The 25,002-nt window shown below is 42.7% G+C and overlaps 5 protein-coding genes across 5 annotated transcripts; 4 read left to right on the top strand and 1 right to left on the bottom strand.

Annotated features, from left to right (window-relative positions):
* Positions 1 to 6: 6 nt before the first annotated feature.
* On the top strand, positions 7 to 4,838 carry kank2 (KN motif and ankyrin repeat domains 2; the record flags this gene model as incomplete). The annotated part of the gene is made up of 11 exons (XM_084570016.1): positions 7 to 43; positions 310 to 1,668; positions 1,770 to 1,955; positions 2,046 to 2,154; positions 2,294 to 2,932; positions 3,017 to 3,104; positions 3,302 to 3,521; positions 3,849 to 3,991; positions 4,196 to 4,396; positions 4,482 to 4,580; positions 4,782 to 4,838. 11 exons carry the CDS (start codon positions 7 to 9, stop codon positions 4,836 to 4,838), a joined length of 3,138 nt encoding a protein of 1,045 aa, XP_084426142.1.
* A 3,818-nt stretch (positions 4,839 to 8,656) lies between these two features.
* LOC311506446 (hemoglobin embryonic subunit alpha-like) lies at positions 8,657 to 9,580 on the top strand. The gene is made up of 3 exons (XM_084570400.1): positions 8,657 to 8,897; positions 8,977 to 9,184; positions 9,391 to 9,580. Exons 1-3 carry the CDS (start codon positions 8,800 to 8,802, stop codon positions 9,517 to 9,519), a joined length of 435 nt encoding a protein of 144 aa, XP_084426526.1. The 5' UTR covers positions 8,657 to 8,799; the 3' UTR covers positions 9,520 to 9,580.
* Positions 9,581 to 12,082: 2,502 nt separating this feature from the next.
* Positions 12,083 to 13,601, top strand: LOC311506918 (hemoglobin embryonic subunit alpha-like). Its single transcript, XM_084571063.1, has 3 exons — positions 12,083 to 12,730; positions 12,809 to 13,016; positions 13,165 to 13,601. The coding sequence occupies exons 1-3, from the start codon at positions 12,633 to 12,635 to the stop codon at positions 13,291 to 13,293; spliced, it is 435 nt and encodes a 144-aa protein (XP_084427189.1). The 5' UTR covers positions 12,083 to 12,632; the 3' UTR covers positions 13,294 to 13,601.
* Positions 13,602 to 15,805: 2,204 nt separating this feature from the next.
* LOC311506133 (uncharacterized protein) lies at positions 15,806 to 24,370 on the bottom strand. Its single transcript, XM_084570015.1, has 6 exons — positions 24,152 to 24,370; positions 23,852 to 24,059; positions 23,571 to 23,694; positions 16,435 to 16,561; positions 16,120 to 16,327; positions 15,806 to 15,950 (listed from the first exon to the last, which is right to left on the bottom strand). Exons 1-6 carry the CDS (start codon positions 24,244 to 24,246, stop codon positions 15,822 to 15,824), a joined length of 891 nt encoding a protein of 296 aa, XP_084426141.1. The 5' UTR covers positions 24,247 to 24,370; the 3' UTR covers positions 15,806 to 15,821.
* LOC311506915 (hemoglobin subunit beta-A-like) lies at positions 17,336 to 18,297 on the top strand. The gene is made up of 3 exons (XM_084571059.1): positions 17,336 to 17,561; positions 17,729 to 17,951; positions 18,047 to 18,297. Exons 1-3 carry the CDS (start codon positions 17,470 to 17,472, stop codon positions 18,176 to 18,178), a joined length of 447 nt encoding a protein of 148 aa, XP_084427185.1. The 5' UTR covers positions 17,336 to 17,469; the 3' UTR covers positions 18,179 to 18,297.
* Positions 24,371 to 25,002: the final 632 nt, after the last annotated feature.

The following is a 25,002-nucleotide window of genomic DNA, read 5'->3' as shown; positions in this document are numbered from 1 at the left end:
CTCAGAATGGCTCAGGTGCTGCACATGGACCCCGGCTTCCCAGGTGCAGACTTTGTTTATTATAACTGATAACACAGGGCTGAGATAATTTTGTCAGGCTTTAAACTGCCAGCCACAATTGCACGTAATCTAACTGTGTGGTCAGTTTGAAGTGAACCGTGCTTTCCCACATTGTACCTAATTTGGTGATTGTTTCAGACTACATACTTAAACACAAAGTAGCTCAGAGCTGATTCTATTTTCTAAAGTCTGAGCCCAAGATTAGACGCAGATTTCCGTTTGTTTAAAGTTGATTTCCTTCCCCTGCAGGGAAACTCAACACGCCTGTTCCCCCTTCCCTGCACACCAAAGAACAGGAGGCGCCCTACTCAGTGGAGACCCCCTATGGCTACCGTCTGGACCTGGACTTCCTCAAATATGTTAACGACATAGAGAAGGGGAACACTATTAAGAAGGTGCCTATCCAGCGCCGGCCGCGTTATGGCTCCCTGCCCCGTGGTTATGGCTATGCTGGATCATGGTGGACCTCCACAGAGTCTTTGTGCTCCAATACCAGCATGGACAGCCGGCATTCCTCTTACTCCTACTGTGCCCCAGGCTACCACACGTCACAGAGGCCCAGCTTTAGTACTGCCCGGGTGGAGAAGACCCTGTTGGATGCTCGCAGGAAGCTGGAAGAGGAGAAAGAGGGGCGGAGATTTTCCAACCTGGGCAGCATGCACAGCAGTGTAGCAGGCTCTAACACCTCCATCAGTAGTGCACACAGCTTCAACAGGGCACATGGTGGAGGTGGATCCTTTACACCCCTGAGTTCTGGCCTCTCCACTCCAGTGACCCCAACCCCAGCTCACTTGCAACATGTTAGGGAGCAGATGGCTGCAGCCCTCAGGAAGATAAAGGAGCTAGAGGATCAGGTGAAGACTATCCCTGTGCTCCAGGTCAAAATCTCTGTGCTACAGGAGGAGAAACGTCAGCTCAGCGTCCAGCTAAAGAGTCAGAAGTTCCTGGGCCACACTCTGGGTTTCAACCGAGGTCGTCCCAGAGGGGAGCTCTACATCGACATCCCTGAAGAAGAGGTGAGCAATGGAGCAAAAGGCACCAACAAGCCAGCAGGGCCTCTGACTCCCACCACACCTGAGGGATCCAAACAAGACTCAGGGTGTGAGATTGAGGACCAGGTGATCGTGGGTGGGGCTCGACCAGATGTAAAGCGGGAAGTGCGCACAATAGGAGTGGGACCAGAGGAGTCAAGGGGCACTCGTCACGTAGGAGTCTGGGTTCGAGAGAAGGATCTGGGGCTGCTATCTGAGACGGAGGCTCTTAAAAATCAAGTGGGTCAACTTGAGGGCCAACTAAAGAGAACAATGCAGGATCTGCAGGCTGCACAGCAGGTCGCAACAGTCCAGAAGGCTCCTCAGGCGGACCATCCAGTCATTGCTACCAGCATGGGCTGGCAGGAGTCACAAGGCTGCAGGCTACACACTCTGGTCAGCTTCACACAGCAGCCGCAACAAAGGGAACAGAGAACTGTGGGAATCCAAGTGTACACACTGGAGCAGCCGACTGTGGTGGAGGTGGGCACACTACTCCGAGCAGAGACCTGCAGCTCCCCCTCCCTTCAATCAGCTGGTGGGGTCGTGGGGGGGCACCACAAAGGCCCAGTTGAAGGTCAGAGCTTAGGTTTTAGTTAAGAACCAAGTACACCTCAATTGATTATCTTTGCTGCACTCTGTAAAACATAAACATTATTTTATTCTTTTACTCCTCAGATGCTCCACTTGAGTTGCCGATTGCAGTCAGCTCCAAGCAGGTACGCGATGTCTTAAAGAGCGGGTTATCCACATCAGTACCTGTAGCTAATCCTGCCATCGCTGTGGTGCACTCTAAAGAAGAAGAGGCACACCTGCATACGACCAGTGAGCCTCTCCAGTCAGAAGAAGGCGCGTCCAAGGCAGGTATGTGGAGTTAAGTTCACACCGTCTTGCTAACTTATTCCAACCACATTGTGTTCTTAGTGTATGAATAATCAGGGGTATCTGTTCTAGCCTCATCTCCCCAGTCCTCTCTGAGATCCATTATGAAGCGGAAAGCAGAAGGAGAACCAGGCTCTCCCTCAACAAAGAAAAACCTTCAGTTCATTGGAGTCAATGGAGGGTAAGTCATTGCAGAACATCCGATGAGCACTGTGGCCATTAGAGCCATTAAAAAAAGAAAAGTAGCGGTGTAGCTGTATTTCCTGCTTATGTACAGTGATAAAAACAAGTGTGGCAGTGAGAGTTATCCTGTGTTACAGCTATGAGTCCACATCATCAGATGATAGCAGCAGCGAGAGCTCAGATGAAGGGAGCGACTCCAGTGAATATCATGAAGCCAGAGACAAACTGCCAGAGTCTACAATCCAGCACCAGCAGACCACGCACAATAATGCTCCCCAGCCGCAAGAAACCCCCAGTGTACCTCAACAAGCTCCCGTCACACTGCCAGCCGTCGCTCCAGACTCGCAGAGGAGTACCAGCCAGTCTGCAACTGTAGACACAACACTGACGGACGGAGCTCCCCAGTCACCAGCGACACACACTGTTGTGCAAAAATGTGCCTCACAGCCACCAGCATCGGCCCCTACTCCGACTCCTCCGTGTCCAGCAAAGGATTCTTCTTCTAAAGAGACTGTCAACCAGTCGTCAGAAAAGCACACCAGGACCCAGGAACCTGCCTCTACGTTGTCTAGCACTGAATCCACTTCCGAGCAAAATTCCGTTGAGTCTTCACTCACCTGCTCTTCGTCGCCGCATGTCACTAAAACCACTGAGAGTACCAAGCAGCAATACAGCATCCAGTCAGAAACCTCTGACCTCTCCAGGCAGCCAGAGTCCAAGCCAACTGCTGAAAATATTACAAATGAATCAGCCGCAGTCTCTTCCAAACAATTCAGGTAAATATATACACAGCTTATAGTCTGTCTAAGAGGATAAATTAACTATGTGCACTAGTGACTGATTGTCTCCTTGACTGTCAGACTGGAGCTGAGTGACAGCCTGATGTCAGCTCTGCATACCTTGCAAAAAGCACTCGGTGAACCCAATGCCTTCAGCCAACAAGGAGCGGTATGTGTTGAATGTAATTTGTTATATTTAACCAGGATAATCCACTCATTATAATTCCTGCTTTCTTGCAATCCTGGAATGTTCCCTTTTAAGAGTAGGCTTTTTATATACTTTATTTTTTAGGTTTTTGCACATTTTAGCATTTGCATCTTTATCTGTTTATTTACCTGAAGTGCCCTCATTGTGTCTGATCTCAGAGGGCAGCCTACACCACTGTGCTGCAGGAGTGGCTGCGCGTGTCTTGTCACAAAGCGGCCGACACGGCCGTTGTCAAGGCCTATATGGACACCTTCGCCTCGATCTCCCCTCAGCTGCTGGAATTCGTGATCAACATGGCGGACGGCAACGGGAATACTGCACTTCACTACACGGTCTCCCACTCCAACTTCCCCGTGGTGAAACTTCTGCTGGACACTGGTGAGCTACAATATGTGTGTGTGTGTGTGTGTGTTTTGCGCGTGTCTGCAAATATGTGAGTATCTGGACAGAAGTTAATACATAGACCTCACATGACTTCATTAGGAGTATATATAATAGTACTCAAACATTCAAAATCACATATTAATCATATTAGATCTTTGATCAGCTTAGTGTAGTTAGTAAAGTAAATAAAATGTGTGATTTTCTTCTGATTGATTTGTCTGCTGTGTCATATCATATCTCATATATATGTCATGCATCCCTGTCATTGTCTGTACAGCTGTTGTTGCACTTGTCACACCGATTGCCTTCTTTACCTGACAGGCCTGTGTAACGCTGACAAGCAGAACAAGGCAGGCTACACGGCCATCATGCTGACGGCTTTGGCTGCCTTCCATTCTGACAGTGACCTTCAAACTGTCCTGCAGCTGCTGCGCACAGGGGACGTCAACGCCAAGGCCAGCCAGGTGCGCCCTCTACTGTTCACTAGATTTTGCTTCATCTCCACACTCAACAAAAACCCATGTCAGCCCTGCTTTGCGGAGCAAATTGTGATTGCAGTAAAGTGTCTCATAACACAACAAAGGGTTTTTCACCAGATGCACACTGCAAGCATGAACACAAATGAGTTCAAGATGTCTGTAGAGATTCTAAATAACGTGTGCTTGCAGGCCGGACAGACGGCACTGATGCTAGCGGTCAGTCATGGTCGAGGGGACATGGTGCGGGCGCTGCTGTCTTGTGGGGCGCAAGTCAACATCCGCGATGACGACGGCTCCACTGCCCTCATGTGCGCCTGTGAACACGGTCATGTGGACATTGTGCGTCAGCTACTGTCTGTGCCAGGGTGTGATGCCACTCTCACGGATAATGTAAGCATTTCTGGCCTGTCTCATTTTGTAAAGTCCTGCCCGAACCCACCAACACACACCATTAACGTCTCATTTTATCAAACAGGATGGCAGCTCAGCTCTGTCCATTGCCCTGGAGGCCAGTCAGAACGACATTGCGGTGCTTCTCTATGCTCACCTCAACTTTGCAAAGCCTCCTTCCCCTGTGAGTACTTAAAACACTGCTAACATGCTCTTCTGCTAAATGTAGGAAATCATTCACTCACTAAGAGCCTATGGTGGCCATGATTGGAACTCCACAGAATGTGTATTTGTTTGGCAACCAACTTCCAAAACACAATTACACTTGTGATTCAGTTAAAGTTGAGTTCTCAACTGTGATATTTTTTCCCCCCACTTTGTCTAGGTTTCACCCAAGTCTCCTCTCTTGGGTTCTTCTCCTCCTGCTGGTGAACAAAAGTAAACCACACCCCTGCATCTTACAGCAGCTTGCTGGCCACTTCATATTCATCCGTGTAATTAAGAAATACAATGAGTTTGTGTGTTTGTGTTCACCCTGCATAATTTAAGTACATTATATTGTAAAGATAATTACATGACAGCTTGCACCATTGTTATCCATTGCTTTTTGTACACAACTGTCTTCTTTCTTTCTTTTTGTATCTCAGCTGTGGTCTAAAAACGTCTTTTTCTAGTGTGGTACAGCCTGACAAACTGAACATTTAACTGCCCAGTCTTGCAATAATCCGGTTTTGTGGCACTTACCAGTCAAAACTGTTCACTAAATTTCATTATACAGTACATTATCATGCACCTGTTGCTTTGTCCTTATCACTCTCATATTATGTGCTTAACTGTACACTTGCGGTTGCACAGTAGCATCATTATGTGTGATCATCACAGTCATTTGGAATAACGAAAGCCACCCCTCTCGTGGATAAGTGTCCTTGCATCAAGTAGCTCATTGGTGCTGCAAAATAGAACACAGAAGACAACACTTCAACAGTATGTCAGTATTTATACACAAGATTTATTTACTCTAGAGTATTTTTGATATTTTTTTTATTCAGACCTAATTCAGGACCTCTGAGGATCATCATTTTATTTCCCAGACATTTACAACTTTTTAACCAGAAGATAAACACTATGTGTTGACCACATTTCCCTGACTAAACCCAAAGATGTATCTCTCCCATCAACCCTGTGACACTGTATGTGGTAGTAATATGATCACAGGCCTAGTATCAGTGGGAAGGAGGACAGAGAACACCTGAGGGCTACGGTACTATGGTCTTTGTATTTTTATACATGAAGGTGTATTGGATTGTTTGTGAGGAAAGACTAGAGTGCATCTTTGTGTGTTTTTAAGACTTAGAAAGACTTTGTTAAGAAGCAGCTAAAAGCACTGGTGAAGCCACCTTGGCTGCGGGGATGCAGGTGAGATTTGTCAGGGAACCAGAAAGTGATTTGGGTCTTAAAAGGATGTGCGATGTAAAATATGATTTTTAAAATAATATATGTTGAAATAAACTGGTAATTATTCTTCCTACAAATCGAACTTCTCGAACAAAAGTACATAGCCTATTGATGTCAAAATTTCTATTACTTTTTAAAACTGTTTTCACGGTTTCCAGCAATTGCTTTTGAGCAATTAAATCTTTTATAAACTTTAGATTTTTTTTATTTAAGTATCTATCTTTTTATACATTTAGATTTTTAAGCTCACAGCCTCCTTTATGTACTCACACAACTCTGTACTTTTTGTTTTATGAAGGTTTATGTAAGATTTTAGATTTTGTGTCTCCTCTTCTAATTTGTGCATTTTGGAAAACAGCGGATTAATAAATGTGGACCACGTCTTTCTGCTGCATTTATTCACGACTGTCTGGGCATTTTTTTTTTCATGTTATCAGTAACATAAAACCAGACTAAAATAGTTTTCACCAGCGAAAGTACAACACGATGTAATGGTACTGTTGCAGTATTTTTCCTGTATTTACAGGCAGAGCATGTCAGAGCAGGTCCACTAGAGGGCGCCCCAACACAAGCAGTCCCAAGATGTCCCCCCAGTCTCCATGTCATCCCTGAACGCTGAGCACCGTCTTCTAACTTAAAGGTCTTTCGTGGGGCTCAGACTGTCATATTTACACATAATCTTATCAAGTTCAAAGTCAGCAACATTTCAATTGTGACATATCCTCTTACACAACTATGATCAATACTGCAATGTCACTATTACATTAGATAATGGTATCTGTTATTATATCATATGCTACTTCAAAAACACTATATAGCCTGCAGTATATGGTGCATGTACAGTACTAATATGTAAGTGTATTTTACAGTTCATTCTGACAGTAATATAGTCAAAACATTTAAATAGTGGTGCTAAATAATAATGGGTCAGTGAAAGCATAAAGTTTATTGTGTAATTATAGGCTTCTGTTGTGTCTGGATAATTCTAGCAGAGGAATCTGATGCTACAGGGAAATATGATAATATCCCTTTGGTAGAGTTCAGCATTAGATCAAGAGCAAGGGAATCAGTTTTGCTTCTTGGCAGAAATCTAACCAGGTTTAGACACCCGTTTCCCTTCCTGTGCAGTGACATTGAACTTTGTTGGCCTGTTTTCTATAGTGTAATGCTCTAGTCCTTGCAATCTCTAAGAAAAACACTGTCACATCAACATCTGGTTTCCTCAGACAGCTGCTTGTCTTCGGGAGGAGTCACTGAGATAACAGGCTGATGTGCTCGCGGCTGTTATGCACCATGTCTTTAGACATTATAACATGTTAGCTGACGATGGCTTCCTGCCAGCTGAATCAGTTTTCTTTCTTTCTAAGTCTCCTAAAACACTCACTGACCCATCATTTGAACCTTTGTGTTTCTCATGTCTCCAACAATTCCCTAATTTGTCTTAAATTAGCTTCCTTCTCAGGCCAAGATGCAAGTAGAGAGATCAAATATGTAATATGTAATTATGAGCACTGTAAAACAGTCTGCACAGTGACACAATCAAAGGTTTTCTTTTCTTTTCAGATTCCTCTTGTTAATTGTTAATCTCATAGAAGAAACTATATACTATATATACTAACTAGCCTCTGGTTTGCTTACAACATTATTTGAGACTATCTCTGTAAATTAACAACACTTAGTGGTAACAGCTCACACTGTAAGACTAGATATATCAGCTGAGCTACACACAAGAAAAAACTTATCTATTCCTTCTTGTGTGTGGCTCCACCCTCCCAGCTACACTGTTGTGGATTAGATAAGCCTTTCAAACACAAAATGTGTTTCAAGACTTCATGACTTCACTCATGGCTTTGGAAAGCGTCCAGCTGATAAACAAATCTATTAATATTTGGTTGCAGAGCCTAGATTTTTTAAATCACTTTGGATGAGGCCAGTGACGTTTGGCATATTTGAATTCTGCAGCGGTAATCAATAAGAAAACTTTGGCGAGAATCCGTTGCCAGTCTAACATTCACCAGAAAGACACAGCAGGTTCAGAGCTCCACAACCGTGAGCGATCTCTGGATCTCTGGATCTCTGGATCTCAGGTTCCAGGCCTTCACTTCTCTACCCTCTTTTCAGGGGAGGTTGAGGTCTGAGTCCCAGACTCTGTGCACAATGTACACCCATCCGACCTGAGTCCCAGAAGAAGAAGTTGCCGACACTGGCAAAATTGTGGTGGAAACTTCCGTTGGAAAATAAGAAATCAGAACTCTCTGGTCTTTTTATGTGTGTTTAATCCAGCATCTGTAGATGGACTCGCAGCCCAGACAAAGCACCAAACATTGGGAGTGGCAAATGAGCAAAGAATACACAGTGTAGATGTGTTTTACACTGCTACTCTAGTGGAGGTCACATTGTTCACACCTGTCAGCTATCTGTCTGGCTCCCAGACACAGGCCCTGAAAGAACACAAGAATACTACAGAACACATGACATATACCTCAACAGACTTACAGGTTGAAGCAGCATCTAAACCATGTGCATTGACCGTGTGAAATGCACCACTGCAAAACGAAAGCCCTCAGTTTGCCACACTTGACCAAAACAGTATCAGTAAGTCACACACTTAAAGCCAGTCTCATTTTTTATATTTTTTTTTCCAGTTCTGGCTAGAGATTAAACGTTTGTTTGTTTGTTTTGCCAAGACAGCCTCCTTGCTCCAAGTGTTCATTTTGCTTTATTTGAATTGTGTCATTCTTAATGAAACCAATGCAAAGAAAAGAATATACTGAATGAAAGACTGAGTTCAGAAACTCAGAGCCGCTCCAGAGATAGTGTGGGGGAGTTGTTTGATTATCTGACACAATCTCTGACCGATCACTTGGACTGCCTTTGGGGCGGTGCTGGGTTTGAGGCATAAAAGCCTCGCGTGTGGACTGATCACAGTACTCCACAAAAAGGACAGTATGACTACCCTTACTCCTAAAGACAAGGCCACAGTCAGGGCCTTCTGGTCCAAAATTTCTCCGAAGTCTGACGACATTGGCAATGATGTTGTGGCTAGGTAAATATACCGAAAACGTTCTAACGTTTATTGATTAATTGATCAAATACGCATGATTTTCTTTCTTTGTTTCTTCCAGGATGCTGGTCGTGTACCCGCAGACCAAAACCTACTTCGCCCACTGGAAGGACCTGGGCCCCAACTCTGCCCCAGTGAGGAAGCACGGAAGAACTGTGATGTCTGGAGTTAACGAAGCTGTGAACAAAATCGACAACCTGCCTGAGGGTCTCTTGAGCCTCAGCGAGCTGCACGCCTTCACCCTGCGTATTGACCCCGCTAACTTCAAGGTGAGGGGCCAAACTATCGCTAAACTTGTGGATATTTTCTCCACTGAATGCCATTACCAAGAGCAGCCTCGTGTTCAGTGTGATCTCGATTAGTCGCACATCTTTCAAGTGCGCGTCAAACGTGTAGGCTGGATGAAAGGTCCGGCCGCGGTGGGGCAGCTAAAATTTCCATTTATAACATTTGTATGATTATCTTGTTTTCACAGATCATCTCCCACATCATCATGGTCGTCATAGCCATCTTATTCCCCGCCGACTTCACCCCTGAGGTCCATGTGTCCTTTGACAAGTTCCTGGCCTTCCTGGCAAGGTCTCTGTCTGAGAAATACCGATAAACAGCAGGATGAAAATGATGAATATGCACGAGGTTCCCCTGCATGTAATCAATAAAAGTATAGCTGCAGAACAAAAAGCTAAAACGTTGCTTTGTGGTTCTTTTCTGATGGTTCGTGTCCTGTTTAAAAATAGATCCGAATCCACAGGTTTTTCAGATATGATTACACCACATACACTTCAAAACAACACTCTATTTTCACAACTCGTCAACCTTATAATCCTTTTAGTTATTTTAGGCAAAACTTCGAACATTATTTCAGCGTCTCCAATTAGAAAATCTGCTGCCTTCTTCGTGGTCAGTTTACTTTTTGGGGAATGTTTTAAAAAGCTACATCGTGATCATTTAACGGCAACAACAGACAATCCGTGGAGGCATTTGTCTGTTTAAATAAAAGTTTGGGAAATGTTTGTTCATCTTTGGTATTTTGCATTTAAGAGGCACCGTTGCCGCATTTTATGTTCCTCTCTAAATCATGTGTGATTTCAGCTCAGACGCAGTACTTTTTATGTATCGTGGGAAAACAAGGTTTGAGTAAATCACTATTTGATTTGCTTTTGAGACAAAAGACAAATATCCTCTAAACCAGGGTGTCAAACATACGGCCCGCGGGCCAAAACCTGTCTGCTCGAGCGTCTGAACTGGTCAGCGGCATGAATTTGCGAAATTTACACAGAAGACTACAAATTTTCAATAAAAAAGAGGCTGCTCCACGTTGTGCATATAGGGGATTTGTTATAAAGCCGTACATTTAATATAAATATATTATAATTCAAAAAATGAGGCCTTCCTCATGGGAAATATTTATGGAGTATGCAGTGTTTTTTTGAATCAAAATCAGTGGCCCACAAAGGACTAAATAATCATAAAGAAGAGATGATGAGTACATATAGCCTATATTACACGAGTGATCATAGATGGAAACATTTACTGTAGCTTAATAATCACAATATATATATTTAGTGTATATTTAGTGTTGAAGAGTATCAGTTTTGACTGAAAGTCTTTAAAAAAACTGACCAGCAATCACAGTGGTCAGGCAGTGAGCCAGGACAGTGTGATATGAGATGTGAGGTGTTGTCAAAAAGCATAGCAACGCTTATTCGTCCAACGCCTTGAAGATGCCAGGTCGGAGTAGGCTTCCTGGATGTTGTGTATGTTCCTCACAACCCGGTCCAGACCGCTGAGGACCGCTCTGGCTCTGGATTATCCATTTTCAGACTGCTGCGCTCACTGGCACCAAAATTTAAACCCTCTACAGCACAGCGTTGCCTATGGGCAACAGAAAGTTTTTTTAAGCCCCATGCCAATTACACATGAATTTAAATGATGCCAACCAATGAGATTGATGTAAAAAGTATAAAATTTCAGTCCAATAAAATGTGGGATTCACTATGAAGCATGATTTGAAGGCGGGGCATCCTTTTCTGACACATGGTCACAAGAGGACATGGTGTGAGAAGAAGGTAAGAATATTTACCCTAATAATCATATTTAAAATTACATAAATTGTAAATAAAAATATATTTTTGTGTATGAAGTTGTAGAGAGGGTTTTTGTCAGGTTTTATGAAGTATTTTTTTTATTTTGCATGTTCGGAAATTCAGTTTTTCTTTTCGTTGCCTCAGGGCATTAGCAAGTGTTTTTGAATGTGATCATATATTGTTTCATGTATTTTTGCACAAAACTGTCTGTAAATGCAATAATATTGTATTTATATTGAATTTAACTTCTATTAACACATTTTGACAGAAAAATGGAGGGCCCACTCCAAATCACGATGTCTGGTTGGACAACACATCACACGGGCCGACAATGTGTACAATGTGCACAGGAGCACCAAAAGTGATGTGTGATGTGCACCTCTGTTTCACAGCACAGAATAACTGCGTTCTGAAGTTTCACACTGAGTGACAGCAATGTCTAACATGAGAATAAACATGACATGAGGACGGACTATACGAAGCTAAGCTTGTATTAAGTCAGATATGTAAATATGTTTCAAGTGTTTTAAATTCTTTGTTTCATGATTTGTTGATATTTTTGGAAGATTTTCTGATGTTTTTATTGGACTCTAAAAGTTGCCTTAATAATGTATGAATTACAAATTTCCTCTGTTGTTTTGTACCATTGTTGCACAACGTTGCCCCTAGGCAACGAAAAAAAAATCTTGAAGTGGGGGGGGGTCTGAAATATAAAAAAAATATTTTGACAATAAAATGGTCCAAAATGAATCAGTAAATGACATTGAATAATGTTTAGCATGTACCATCAAAATGTGTGCAGTAGAGTGTTAGAGCAAACCACCTCCCCCCTCCGACAAGCCAGCGATCCGATGGGTGGTGGGACAGGTAACCAAAATAACTGTTTATGCCTTTTGGAAGGGTGCTTTGGGGAAATAGTATGGGCGTAAAATAGCTCACAGTAAAGCTCACTGTATTGTATTTAAATCCATTAAAATCATTTAAATAAATACATTACAAAAGGGAATATATGGCCCATCTGCGCTGCAGAAGAGATCAAACTAAAAGCTGCTCTCTCTATTGTTTTTAGGGGTTAATAGGCATAATAGCTCAGCTTATTTGTTCCGTATTCCTGTATAATGAAATATATTTTGTCCCTGATCAATACAATGCATTTCGTTCCAATGTGCATATAAAGCCGGCTGTATAGGCAGCCATGGGTAGCCCACTGAAACTGTATTAAAATTGATTAAAGTTGGTTTGCTTGGTAATATTGAACCTACTCATGCCTTTATTTTTTGTGCATTTTTAACATATTGTATTATAAACACGTGGGGGAATGTGTTCATCGCTATATCGCGGCACTTTTAGATTACGCAGTACAGATGAGCAGTTAGCGGCTGTATTGGAACATGAAAATGTATTTGATTAATTGTCTAAATGCTGCATTAGGCTACTTTGAGGTTGAGTGGTTTAACGCTCCAGAGCCTCCGTTGTAACCTTTCTGTTCATCTCTGAACTGCAACTGGAGCTGGAGCTGAAACGCCTTGCAGTCTATCTCGGTAGGTGGTCCTATCCGGGTGTGTTTCCTCTGCTGCAAGCATAAAAGCCCCATGATCTCAGCTGACAGCACCATTCGTGAACAGGCATTATGACTTCCCTCACAGCTAAGGACAAGGCCACTGTCAGGGCCTTCTGGTCTAAAATCTCCAAAAATGTGGATGACATCGGCAAAGAAGCTGTGGGCAGGTAATATACCGAAGACGCTCTCACATTTATTGTTTAATTGATCAAATACGCATGGTTTTCTTTCTTTGTCTCCTCCAGGATGCTGATCGTGTACCCGCAGACCAAAACCTACTTCGCCCACTGGAAGGACCTGGGCCCCAACTCTGCCCCAGTGAAGAAGCACGGAATTACTGTGATGTCTGGAGTTGCCGAAGCTGTGAACAAAATCGACAACCTGCCTGCGGGTCTCTTGAACCTCAGCGAGCTGCACGCCTTCACCCTGCGTATTGACCCCGCTAACTTCAAGGTGAAGATCATCAATGCTCTGTGTGTTGATGTTGTCCCATTCTGAAAACCCAAATTCTGTGGCAACACGTCTGACTGAATTTGTGGGTGGCCGTTGGTTAAAAGCTCAGTACGTAACATCTGATTATGTGATTATCTTGCTTTCACAGATCATCTCCCACATCATCATGGTGGTCATGGCCATCAGGTTCCCCAGTGACTTCACCCCTGAGGTCCATGTGTCTATGGACAAGTTCCTGGCCTTCTTGGCTCTTACTCTGGCTGAGAAATACCGCTAAACACAAGGTGTCCATGGTCTGCATACCACATGAAATAAAGGCATTTAAAAATCAAACTCTATGTTCGTTGTCATCATCTCTACTAATGTCATCCCTTCTTTTTTATTTATTTTTTTTTAAATGAAATAATCTTTTTATGAGAATTGCTCAGGTCTTGATTCAGCTATAGGCCGAATTATATATATATATATATGACAAAAAAGATAAACAAGTGACTTGTGGTCCCAAATTAGCAGTGGTGAAGAAAATAGTTATAATAGTAGGAGCTGTTTTTTGTAAACGAGCACTGGTCTCCTCAAGAAGCACAGGTATTGGCGGGCATTCTCCTCAATGCTGGCTGTGGCTGTGCTCTGGTGAGGCATTTCTGTATCAAACATACAGGGCATGCTCGTAGGCATAGCCTGCAAATGTTAGTAAGACTGCCTTAACAAACTAACTAAGATCCAACAGTGCTGTGAAGGTACTTTAGCTGAGCAAAGCTGCGTCTCTGTCCCTTAAACTACTTCTCCGTGTTTGCCCTGGGCCGTAGTCCAAGTCATCAGTCGTGATGCAGCTCTGCATCAGATACAGAAGTTGGGGCAGTGGTCTCAGATTTTTTTGGGTGCTCGACTTTCTTTGAGCCAAAAACTCCCAGCGCTGGGTTTGAAAAACCTCTTAGGGGTTGTGAACAGAGCCAAAAGGCAGCATATGTCATGCTTGTCTGTAAGAAAATGCACATTATAGTTGTCATTACCATTATCAAGTTTATGAGTTTAAATGCTTAAATGCAATCTCTCTTGATTGCAAATTTCCAGATGAATCATGTAATGCCATGGGATATGCCTGTTCAGTTTGTGTGCCTTTATTAGTCATTGACTGAAAAAGAGTTTATATTCTTGTATATATATGTATATAAAGTATTCAGACAGTGAAAGCAGTTAACAGCTCTGGTATAGTAGCTGCATAATCCTGTGAATGAACGAGTATCTAAACGTGTTTATAGTGCCCCCTCCTGGCAGACGTAGCACACTGCTTCTAAAAATTTACACCACCTTTGGAATTTACAGTAAAACTTAAATAATTTGAATTAATACAAACAGTGCCAGTCGAACGTTTGGACACAATTTCTCATTTAATTGTTTTCTCTATTATTTATTATATTCTATATTGTAGATTAATACTGAAGAAATCAAAACTATGATGGAACACATATTGAATGTACCACCAGGCAGAGTGGCATACCATCAGCCACTGTCTGATCTTGGTGACAGAGGAAAACACTCCAGCGTAGAAAAGGCTATACTGCTCATTCATCTCTGTACGGTGGGAGAGGGAAGGGGTGTTCTGCTGCAGAGCATTTGCTGGGGAGTAGCAGGCGAGCTTTCCGAGCCCTGGCAAATGGGCTCATGGAGAGGGACAGGGATGCAGCATCACTCAGCCAAAATACCTTCAGAGTATTGTCTGTTAGATCTCAGTAAACGTAGACCATGTCTTAATTGATGCAAAGAAGTTTACGGGTAGACGGTACGTGAGGACAATGGATGGATGGATGAGAAGGTCGAAGGGAAGGGATGAACAGGGAAAAATGTGTAGATGGATGATGGTAAAGGAATACAGGGAGTGAGACTCAGGGTGGGGACACATCTCTGGGAGTGCCGGCTCCTTGTCTCATCTGGTTCTTGAAGAAAAGAAAAGAGAGGGATAGGAGTAACTAAGATGAACAGAGAGGGAGAGAATTAGGACACACCTTTAAAGGTAAACACAGGAAATGATAGAATGCTATGGAGTGTGGTCTTGTTCCTGAACTTAAGTTATAATAACTTCATAAAAGCTATAACTTGATGGATCAGTGTTGTGTGTTGTGCCTTTTCAGACTGAAACCTCCAAGGATCCGGCAGCAGCTACTTCAAACCAGCGGTGCTCCCGATGTGGGCTGTATTAAGGACAGCCTGAGGAAGAGGAAGAAGTCTGTCCTTCTCGAGGAGACCAGTGCTGACTGGCCTTGGTACTTCAGCTCCTCATTCCTTTTCCCAGGTGTGTGGTTAAGAACATCCTCACTTCCTTCCTCACCACAGGCTGACCGATCTGCTGCAGACAGAGGAGCTGCAAGAGGTGGAAAAGACTGGCCAGGTGCAGCAACAACGCTTCCTGCATCATTACTAACTCTAGCCACACAGCTATCAGAATGTTTGACCCCTTCATCTCAGGCAGGAGGGTTTCACTCAACTCACACAAGTGAGACATTACAGGTTTCTAATAAGTTCATGGGTAGTAGGTCTCAGAAATGTGAAACTGCTATGTTAATTGATCCAGGTGAAAAACAGTCTCCATAGCCTGAACAGATCTGAAGAGCTGATCTCTTTGTTGAACATGTCCCTTCATTAACTCTACTTCAGACGAGACGAGAAAAAAAAACCAAAAACTGACACCTGCACATTTTTTTGTTTTGTTTGTGTTTTATTTGATCAAACCCTATTTCTAGGGTTGCTGACACTGTTGGATGACATGCTGGATGACGCTCATGTTGACGCGATGCTTCTGCGTTGAGCTTAGCGGTATCTCTCAGACAGAGCCCAGGCCACATTCTGCAGGAACTTGTCAAAGGAGACATGAACCTCCGGAGTGAAGTCTGCAGGGAAGTACATGGCCATGACCAAGATGATGGAGTGGGCCAGGATCTGAAATAGTGACAGGAGATTAGATATTTGAGACAATCCATCTAGCGACAGCGTGGGACCGATAAGCCATAAAAGTGCCCAAAACACCGCCGCTAAGGTCACCATCCTCAACTAAATGAAGTGCCTACAATACCTGAAATATCTTTTATTTACTTTTTTATTTTTTTACCTTGAAGTTGGCAGGATCCACCCGGAGCTTGAAAGCATGCAGCTCACTGAGGGCGCTCAGGGTACCAGTAAGATCATCAATGCCTTCCACAGCTTTCCCCACGGCTCCCATGATGACGGCACCATGTTTCTTGACCTGTGCGGACTGAGGACTCAGATCCCCCCAGTGCGCAAAGTAGGTCTTGGTCTGCGGGAAGGCAACCAGCATCCTGCGGAATGACCATGATAAATAAATGATACATAGATCAACAAATTAAATATATATGATGTGTGTGTTTTACTTCTTGATTGATGTGCACTACACGGAGCTCCTCACCTGCCCAGGGCTTCTCCGCCCATCTCGCCGGCCTTCCCTTCAGCTTTGGCCCAGAAATTCTTCACCAAGGTCTTGTCTTTCGCAGAGAGACTCATGGCTGCGTTGGAGTTTTCAGGTAGTGAAGAAAATATTGATCAGAAAATGCTGCTCAAGTGGATTGGTCACGGCGTCTTTATATCAAACCAAACGGCGCCACGCCCAGACACCAGATCCAAGCCACGCGCCTGATAAAGACACTGCTAGACGTTGTCACGGCATTGTGTTTTTTGATAAAGATTACCACTCCCCATAATTCACGTAATTTCTACGTAACTGATCGTTATAAGTGTTGGACGACTGTCAGGAGGCGAGGTCTGAGAAGTGTTGATGTCTTCGCACAGTTGGAAACTTCAATGAGACTTTGGACCGATTTGGTGGAGAAAACGCCAAAATAAAAATTCATGTGTGACACAGCCATGGTCATTACATTAACAAAGTAGCAAAACTGTTTTAAAACACATATCACAAAATATTTCTGCATAATGTAATAAGAACACCATAAACTACATCATCCAAACTAATCACACGGTTGAACCAACACCTCCTCAAAACTGTTTTTCAAATCAAATTAAATAAAAACGAACTGATTGCTGGGCTGCTCTACCCTTGGTGTTACGCTGGTGCACCAACTGCACCTCTGACCTCATATAAACTGTAGTCCATATGGGATTATTTGTGCTAAAATAAAAGTTATAATTTGACTAATCTATAGTCTGTTTATGTTCTAGTCTAACGCACTGAAGTAAAAACTGGTTTTGAGCCAAATAACGTCACTTGGCACTTGGCCTGGCACCGATCGTTGCCAACTTACAGACGCATAACATGAACGTCATTATCATGATCATGCGTCCTGGCCAATCAGTTGCTCCCTGGGCCGGGGGACAGAGGATGCAGTGGTGAATAAAAACCCGAAATGCCAAACATCAGGACTCTAAAGACTCGTCTTCGGATAAACTTCTTTGACAATAACCAGAGGAGACTTTTTCCACCGTCAACATGGTCGAGTGGACAGATGCCGAGCGCAGCGCCATCGCATCCCTGTGGGGAAAAATTGATGTGGGTGAAATTGGACCCCAGGCTCTGACCAGGTAACTCGTCAGCTCATTTGGATTCAATGACACGTTTATATGTAATGTCTAATGTTAATGTAATATAGGATATATATTTTTTCTTTGTAGGGCTGGACACTGTCGTTTTCTAGGGACGTCCACTTGTGCTTGTGTGAAGTCTTATTTGTGGTTTCGTGTCTTTTCAGGCTTCTGATTGTGTATCCCTGGACTCAGAGACACTTTGCGTCATTTGGCAACTTGTCGTCCAGCGCTGCCATCTCCGGAAACCCTAAGGTGGCCCAGCACGGCAAGACAGTGATGGGTGGTCTGGAAAATGCTGTGAAGAACTTGGACAACATCAAGAATGCCTATGCCAACCTGAGCGTTATGCACTCTGAGAAGCTCCACGTGGATCCTGATAACTTCAGGGTAAGTCACCATTGAAGTCATCTCTTATTTTTATCGATTCTGATCTTTTTAATCACTGTCTTTAATGCTGCTCTCATACTTTCTTCTCATTGCAGGCTCTTGCTGAATGCATCAGTGTGTGTGTGGCTGCCAAGTTCGGTCCCAGCGTCTTCACCGCTGAAGCCCAGGAGGCCTGGCAGAAGTTCCTGGCTGTGGTGGTCTCTGCTCTGGGCAGGCAGTACCACTGAGGGTCTGGAGAGACACTCCTGCTCCATCGATGTGCAACAGTCATACAAGTAATTGTGAAATCATGAAGTGCTGTGTATCTGTTGCAAAATAAAAAGCAAATTGCAAAATGAATCTCTCTTCGTGATATTTAGCCCAGTACCAAATAATAAATATTGACAACCCAATCTTCTCAGTTTAGATGCAGAGGAGTAGAGCAGGCCTATATGGCATGCTCTACTCCTCTGCATGGTCAAACAAATCAAGATACTTGGTTACTAACTTGCAAATGAACTTGAGGGTGCACAAAAATGACTAATCAATGGTAAGGTAATGATGCTGGGAGTCAGTATGTGTAACAAATTAGTCTAAACAGAATAACAATGATTAACCCTCTGATTCACAGCAGTCAAATGCTTTCATTTCAATACCATCTGACAGGCTACACGCACAGATGGATGTTTCATGGTAGTGGATTTAGTTGCTACAGAATTATGTTTAAAGTCCTTTCATCAAACCATTTCAACATCAATTGAAAATGAAACTTTCAGTCCATGCCAATACCGCACTAGAAAGGCTAAGGTGTTCATTGGTGACAGCTCTGCAAACTGTTCTATTGATCTCATCCAGGTGATAGCTATGGTAAATTCAGTGTTTAACTAATTAATTCACATACAAGAAAACAGAATAAACCCCTGCTAGAAGAAGCACCATACAACATTACCATCATTACCAAATGATTAATACAACACATCCTTTGTCTGCTGACTCATCAATACTCACTATAGTGCTATACTGCAAAATGGGTGTGGCACTTTCATTTGCTTATAACAGTATAAAATGTGTGCAACTGATAAAAACATGTTTGACGTCAGGAGCTTAATATCAAAATGGCTGGACATCTGCTTTCATTCTTATCGTGATCAGCATATGGGGAATACACAAAATCTTTAAAAACCCCCGTTAGAAATGGAGTTATGCTGCAACGCCTTATAAGTTGTTCAATAAATACATAATAAAGTCTTTTGAGTGGAAGAAACAAGAAACGCACATCTCTAACTGGCAAAAATGCTACACAAAATGCTTTGTTGTATTAAGTTTCATCCAAATTGCTTCTTCACTTCTAAATGTCTGGTGAGGAGTTTGGGCTTTCTGTGAGTGCTGACGGCACAGCGTCTGAAAACAGTCCAACACTCGTATTTAGAGGATTTTGTACAGATTAACCTGGGTGGCATCTTCTTTTTCCTCATTGTTAGAGATAACATTGTTTATTTCTTTTGTTGTTATGTTTTTTTTTCTCTTTGTCTGTTCTTGTTTTTGTGCTTTTGACAAAAGCCCAGTATGGAAATCCACATGTTCTCAGTGTTTGTCTGGTGCGGTTTTGTTCCTTCTCCCTTACCTTCTGTCTGTGCTCGAGGGTTTAGGGTACCGATGAGTGCCAGCTTGTGTGTGTTGGCTTTCTGTTTTCAGTTTTTAAATTAAAAAGAGAAAGCCTCTTAGGTAAATCTACCTGGAAGACTCAGAATCTAAGCAGACATATTTTCGACATGGGCATTTTTGGTTTAGGGTCGTTTCAGTACCAGGCCATTAAGGCTTTTGAATGGCTGTACACAGAGCTCTATAAATGACTTTCCATCTGTGTTACCTGGATCTTTCAGCCAGGCTAGATTCTGAGCTGTGTATCAATTTCCGGGTCAGTAAGAAAGAAAAACCCTCAATAAATCACATGTTCACTGCATTTTCCCAAATTAATGTCAGCAATATTAGGGCTTTACCTCACCTCAGATGGATTTTTTCTCAAGAGAAAATCAATGTTTTGTAAAAAAAAAAACGGTGTACTACATATAGTATATTTATATAAACTATCTACTTATCCTAAGCCATTTTCTGAGCTACTGCTTGTGCCATTATATAATGCTGTTTGAATACAGCTGTCCTCGCTTTCTTTTGCAGGCTGGTGGTACACATATTTAAAATTTTAAAATGACTGAATAGCAATGGTCCTATGCCTTGAATATATTTCTGAACAGGTGGCATGCTTGCACTGAGGTGACGATAAACACTCGGTCTGTAGTTGTGCAATCACACAGTGTGACAGCAAGATTTGATCACGTGATGACTGCTGATTACTCGTTTTTACATTTCAACCAAGGAGAGCGGACATACAGTACATGAGTTCTTACAGTTAAATGATCATCTCCAGAATAGTAAATGTGACTGTTGAGCTGAGCTGCAGACCACACCCTCTCTGCCTGGGTGCTCCAGTACTGGGTGTGGCTCCCAGCCTGAAGACAGCTAGATGATCACCAGGTGGGAATGATCTGGTAATCAGGGGAAGTGGATTCACTCACAGGGTGGTAAGCAGGCTGTGAAGATCTGTGGAGAAACTGGGCCTGGAAAAGTGACACCGCAGGACTAAAGCTTGTTCAAACAAGGAAGAAGGAGTCGGTTTTTCACCTGCTTTTGGCCACGACAACTTTCAAAATAAAAGAAAGAAAAGAAAGAATTGATTCCTGGTCATTGAGTGAATTCCAGTCCAAGTCTTCAGTTACAAGCTGCCCTTTCAAGTGGGGGAAACTGCGGGGTTGAACCTCACTAGAGTGAGGACCACTTGACAGTGACCAACCAAACCAAACAGCCAAGTTTGAAAGATGTTGTAGAGGTAAAGAATAAGCAAACAGCTCCATTTTAGTGGGGACTCTAAAGTCTGAAGCATATTAAGGCGGAGAATAACCTGGCATTTTGACACTGTCATACTGTCAAACGGAGGAGTTGCTGTGGGTGTTAGTTACAGCCTTCATTTCCTTCCTTTGTCTGTATTAAAAAAGTTGACCCCTTTCCAAAACATGCCTTAAAACCAACGAAATGCAACATCTTGCCATTTCAATGGCAGTTAACAGGCTACACGAATGACTGATTTATGGTAGTGAATGCATTCTCTGCAAAAGAATGTTATCACCCAGAGAAGCATGTTTTGTTGTTGTAAACCATTTAATTTTATTACACCAAGAAATTTTAACGTCAAACTAAAACGTTAAGTCCAAGCCAACAGCACACTAGAAAGCTGTTGATTTCAAGTCTCCTATGTCAGCACTGCTTATAAGGAACGAAACACAATGTGATGTTTTCAAGAGCAACCCGAGTCCCCTCCTTCATCAAAAGTCGGGATTTGATCATTGGTGATGAGGAAGGAGCAGGGCCGGTTTTTGCTATGGGCAATGTGGGCGACCGCCCAGGGCGCAATCTATGTGAGGGCGCACGAGCGCCCTAAAAATAAATAAATAAATAAATAAATAAATAAATAAAAAACACTCGCCAGTTTTCTAGACTACCGCTCATTTCCATGTCAAGTTAGTGTAGTGGGCGCTGGGGCGCCCTCATTGTCACGTCAACTTGCTCCTGAGAGTCATACAGGTGTGTGTGTCAGAAGAGGCAAAGGGGAGAGGGGCGGGGGATCAACTTGCGACAGCAGAGGTTGGCAAGGAGGAGGGGGCCGACGGATAGACTGATCCCAGGCCACACAACACAAACTGCTTCAAATAAATTGTATTTCATTCCTAAAATTAACATAGACCCATACCTACATGTAATAAATTGGGTTATGTGAAAAATGACCAAAAAATGAAAAATAAAAATAAAAAAATCTGTGCAGTCATCTACGTGACTCACGTAACTCCGGTTGATTGACGGGCGAACGGACGGTGTTGGCAAAAAGTAATGCAAAAGTTAATGATGTCGAGTCTTCTTCTTCATCATGGATCAAAGTAAAAGACCAAAGAAGCATCAGGTGCCCAGTTCAGAAAAACAAGAAAAGAAGAAGAGGAGAAACGGGCAAAAGATAAAGGTATGCAGATTTCTATGAGTGACGTGAATGACAGTACTATGGCTATTTATTAGCCTCTTGCTAATATGTTGCTATTATAAGACGACTGTATTTGGTTTTTAGTTTTGCTGAACTAGCAACTATTAGAATTGAGGCAATTGCACTTCACACCAGTTGTTAATGTTAATGCCAGTTGTAAATAGGGTGAAAAACCCAGGTTGAAAAATCTGCTACAGTCTGAGCACTGAATTCAGATTATGTTAATTATCTGCGGTTTCTCTATGTACAAAACTGGTGTGTTATCATAACTGGAACTATTCAGATGGTATTAGGATGATGCAAATCAAAACTTGTATGTAAAATACGAAATAGTTGTATTAGTGCAGGAACCTTTTTTTATGTAGTTATTTATTTATTTAGCTTTCTTCAGGGATTTTTCAAGCATGGTTATTAGATCCTGTGATGAAGGATTTGTGCAATTTACATTGGTGTTTATATACTGTATGTCTTGTTACCTTTTTGTATTTAAGATTATATATAATAAAATAATACAAATAATATAATATATTGTTGTGCTGGTGGCGTGTTTTTTTTTTTTGGGGGGGGGGGGGGGGGGGGGCGCCACGGGATGGTTTGCCCAGGGCGTAAATCTAGCCAGGACCGGCTCTGGGAAGGAGAGTAAACACATATGAGTTCGTAATGTTATATGATGAGTATAATCCCCAGAATACTAAATGTGACCATCCAAACCAAACAAAACAGCCAGGTTTGAAAGAAGATGTAGAGGTAATGAATGAGCAAACAGCTGAAAGGAATCTGAAGTGTTAAGCGTATTGACGCGGAGGACAAACTGACATTTTTCACACTGCCAAGCTACTGCCAAACGAAGGAGCTGAGTGTCACAGACCTGCTGTGGGTATTACTTACAGCCTTCATTTCCTTCCTTCATCCGCACTGAAAAGTTAAGGCCTTTCCAAAACGCTCATTAAAACAAATGCGTTGCGCAATTGCTGTTTCTCAAACAAGACGTGACAAACGGAGTACCAGATGTTCCGTGAAACCAAATGCAGAAGGTGCAGGATACTAAAGTCTGGTTTAAGCACCTTTTATTGTCTCGGGCGATACATGAGGCTTTGGGCGCAACGCTGAAAACTGCGCCATATTGAACTGCTAATAGCTGGCGGGAAAAACACAGCACCATGGCAAACAGAAATTATTCCTTACGAATCTCAGACGGGCACACTGAACACACACCAGCTTGTTGTCACTGATTAAACGGTCAGTCAGTTGCTGGAGTTCCCCCCCCCTGGCGTCACAGTTGAGGCGGTAGGACCACGGACAGCTCCCACATGGTTGCGCAAAGCTGCGTAAAAAGGAATTCACTTGGTACTATAGCATGCACCCTATTTTGTTTCAGCAGCTTTTTTTTTTTTTTTTTTTTTTCCAGAAAAGAAACACACAGCTTTCATGTTTGTGTTTTTAATTTTTAATTTTTTTATTTAACAAGCCCCTCTCGTGGAGAGCGTTGCAGACACTGTTGGATGACATGCGACTTGTTGCCGGTCGATGCTTCTGAGTTGCTGCAGCTTAGCGGTATCTCTCAGACAGAGCCCAGGCCACATTCTGCAGGAACTTGTCAAAGGAGACGTGAACCTCCGGAGTGAAGTCTGCAGGATAGTACATGGCCATGACCAAGATGATGTTGTGGGCCAGGAGCTGCAGTTGTGGCAAAAGGCAGAAGATTAATATTACAAATTACTACTTTATAGTACTACAGTAGTTAAAACAGTGCAATGTAGTACTAGTACATTGTAGTAACTACTAAAGCAAAACCCTTAAATTGTCCTCAACAAAGACTTCTACGATCTTTTACCTTGAAGTTGGCAGGATCCACCCGGAGCTTGAAAGCATGCAGCTCACTGAGGGCGCTCAGGGTACCAGTAATATCATCAATGCCTTTGACAGCTTTCCCAACGGCTCCCATGATGACGGCACCATGTTTCTTGACCTGTGCGGACTGAGGACTCAGATCCCCCCAGTGCGCAAAGTAGGTCTTGGTCTGCGGGTAGGCAACCAGCAGCCTACAGAAATAATCAGAGGAAATCATTCACAGAAATGACGTTTTTTTTTTCTTCTTATTCATCCAGAGCACAGTGTGTAACTTGGCGCTCACCTGCCCAGGGCTTCTCCGCCCAACTCGCCGGCCTTCCCTTCGACTTTGGCCCAGAAGTTCTTCACCGCGGTCTTGTCTTTCGCAGAGAGACTCATGGCTGCTTTGGAGTTTTCAGGTAGCGAGAGAAAATATTGATCAGAAAATGCTGCTCAAGTGGTTTTGTCACGGCGTCTTTATATCAAACCAAACGGCGCCACGCCCAGATATCAAATCCAAACCACATGCTTGATAAAGAAACTGCTAGAAGCTTCCATTGCCAATTTCTTTTTGATAAAAGATACCACTCCCCATAATTCACGTAAATGCTACGTAACTGACGGCTATTTACTTGAAAGGCTCCAAGTCCGTCTTGTTACAAGTCAGCAAAAAAGTCAGTTTTTTTTCCTCCACTGATAGCACAAGTCAACATTAGGATTAAACATTAAAAAAAAAAAACATTATATAGAGGCAATAAATAATCATTGTTATGAAATACATGAAAAACACACTAATCACGAGAATAACGCCTCTGTGGCTGGAGGAAAAATAATCTCTACATTCTATACTTTTTTACTTTCTTTTACTTAGGGCCTATTTGAAGACTATTAATAAAGCCAGTGTTTAGTTTATTAGGTTTATGCTACTATTGCTTAAACACCAATGACCGGAGTTAGTTTTTCCGGTGCTTTTATTCTCCCTACCAGTCGAGTACAGATCAAGAACATCACATATTGCATCCTCCAACCAGTTTCGGAAGTTAAAACGCCAGTTTTAATATCTAAAATAGCAACAAATAAACAAAAATATATCCTTATTAGTCGTCACGTTCTGCATGACCTTATCTAAAGTTTCAGTTTTTGAGCCAAATAACG

The sequence above is a fragment of the Chelon labrosus genome, assembly GCF_963514085.1.
Source record: "Chelon labrosus genome assembly, chromosome: 21".
NCBI classification, from domain to species: Eukaryota; Metazoa; Chordata; class Actinopteri; order Mugiliformes; family Mugilidae; genus Chelon; species Chelon labrosus.
The sequence above is the reverse complement of the archived record's forward strand: the minus strand, read 5'-3'. Positions and strand labels throughout refer to the sequence as shown.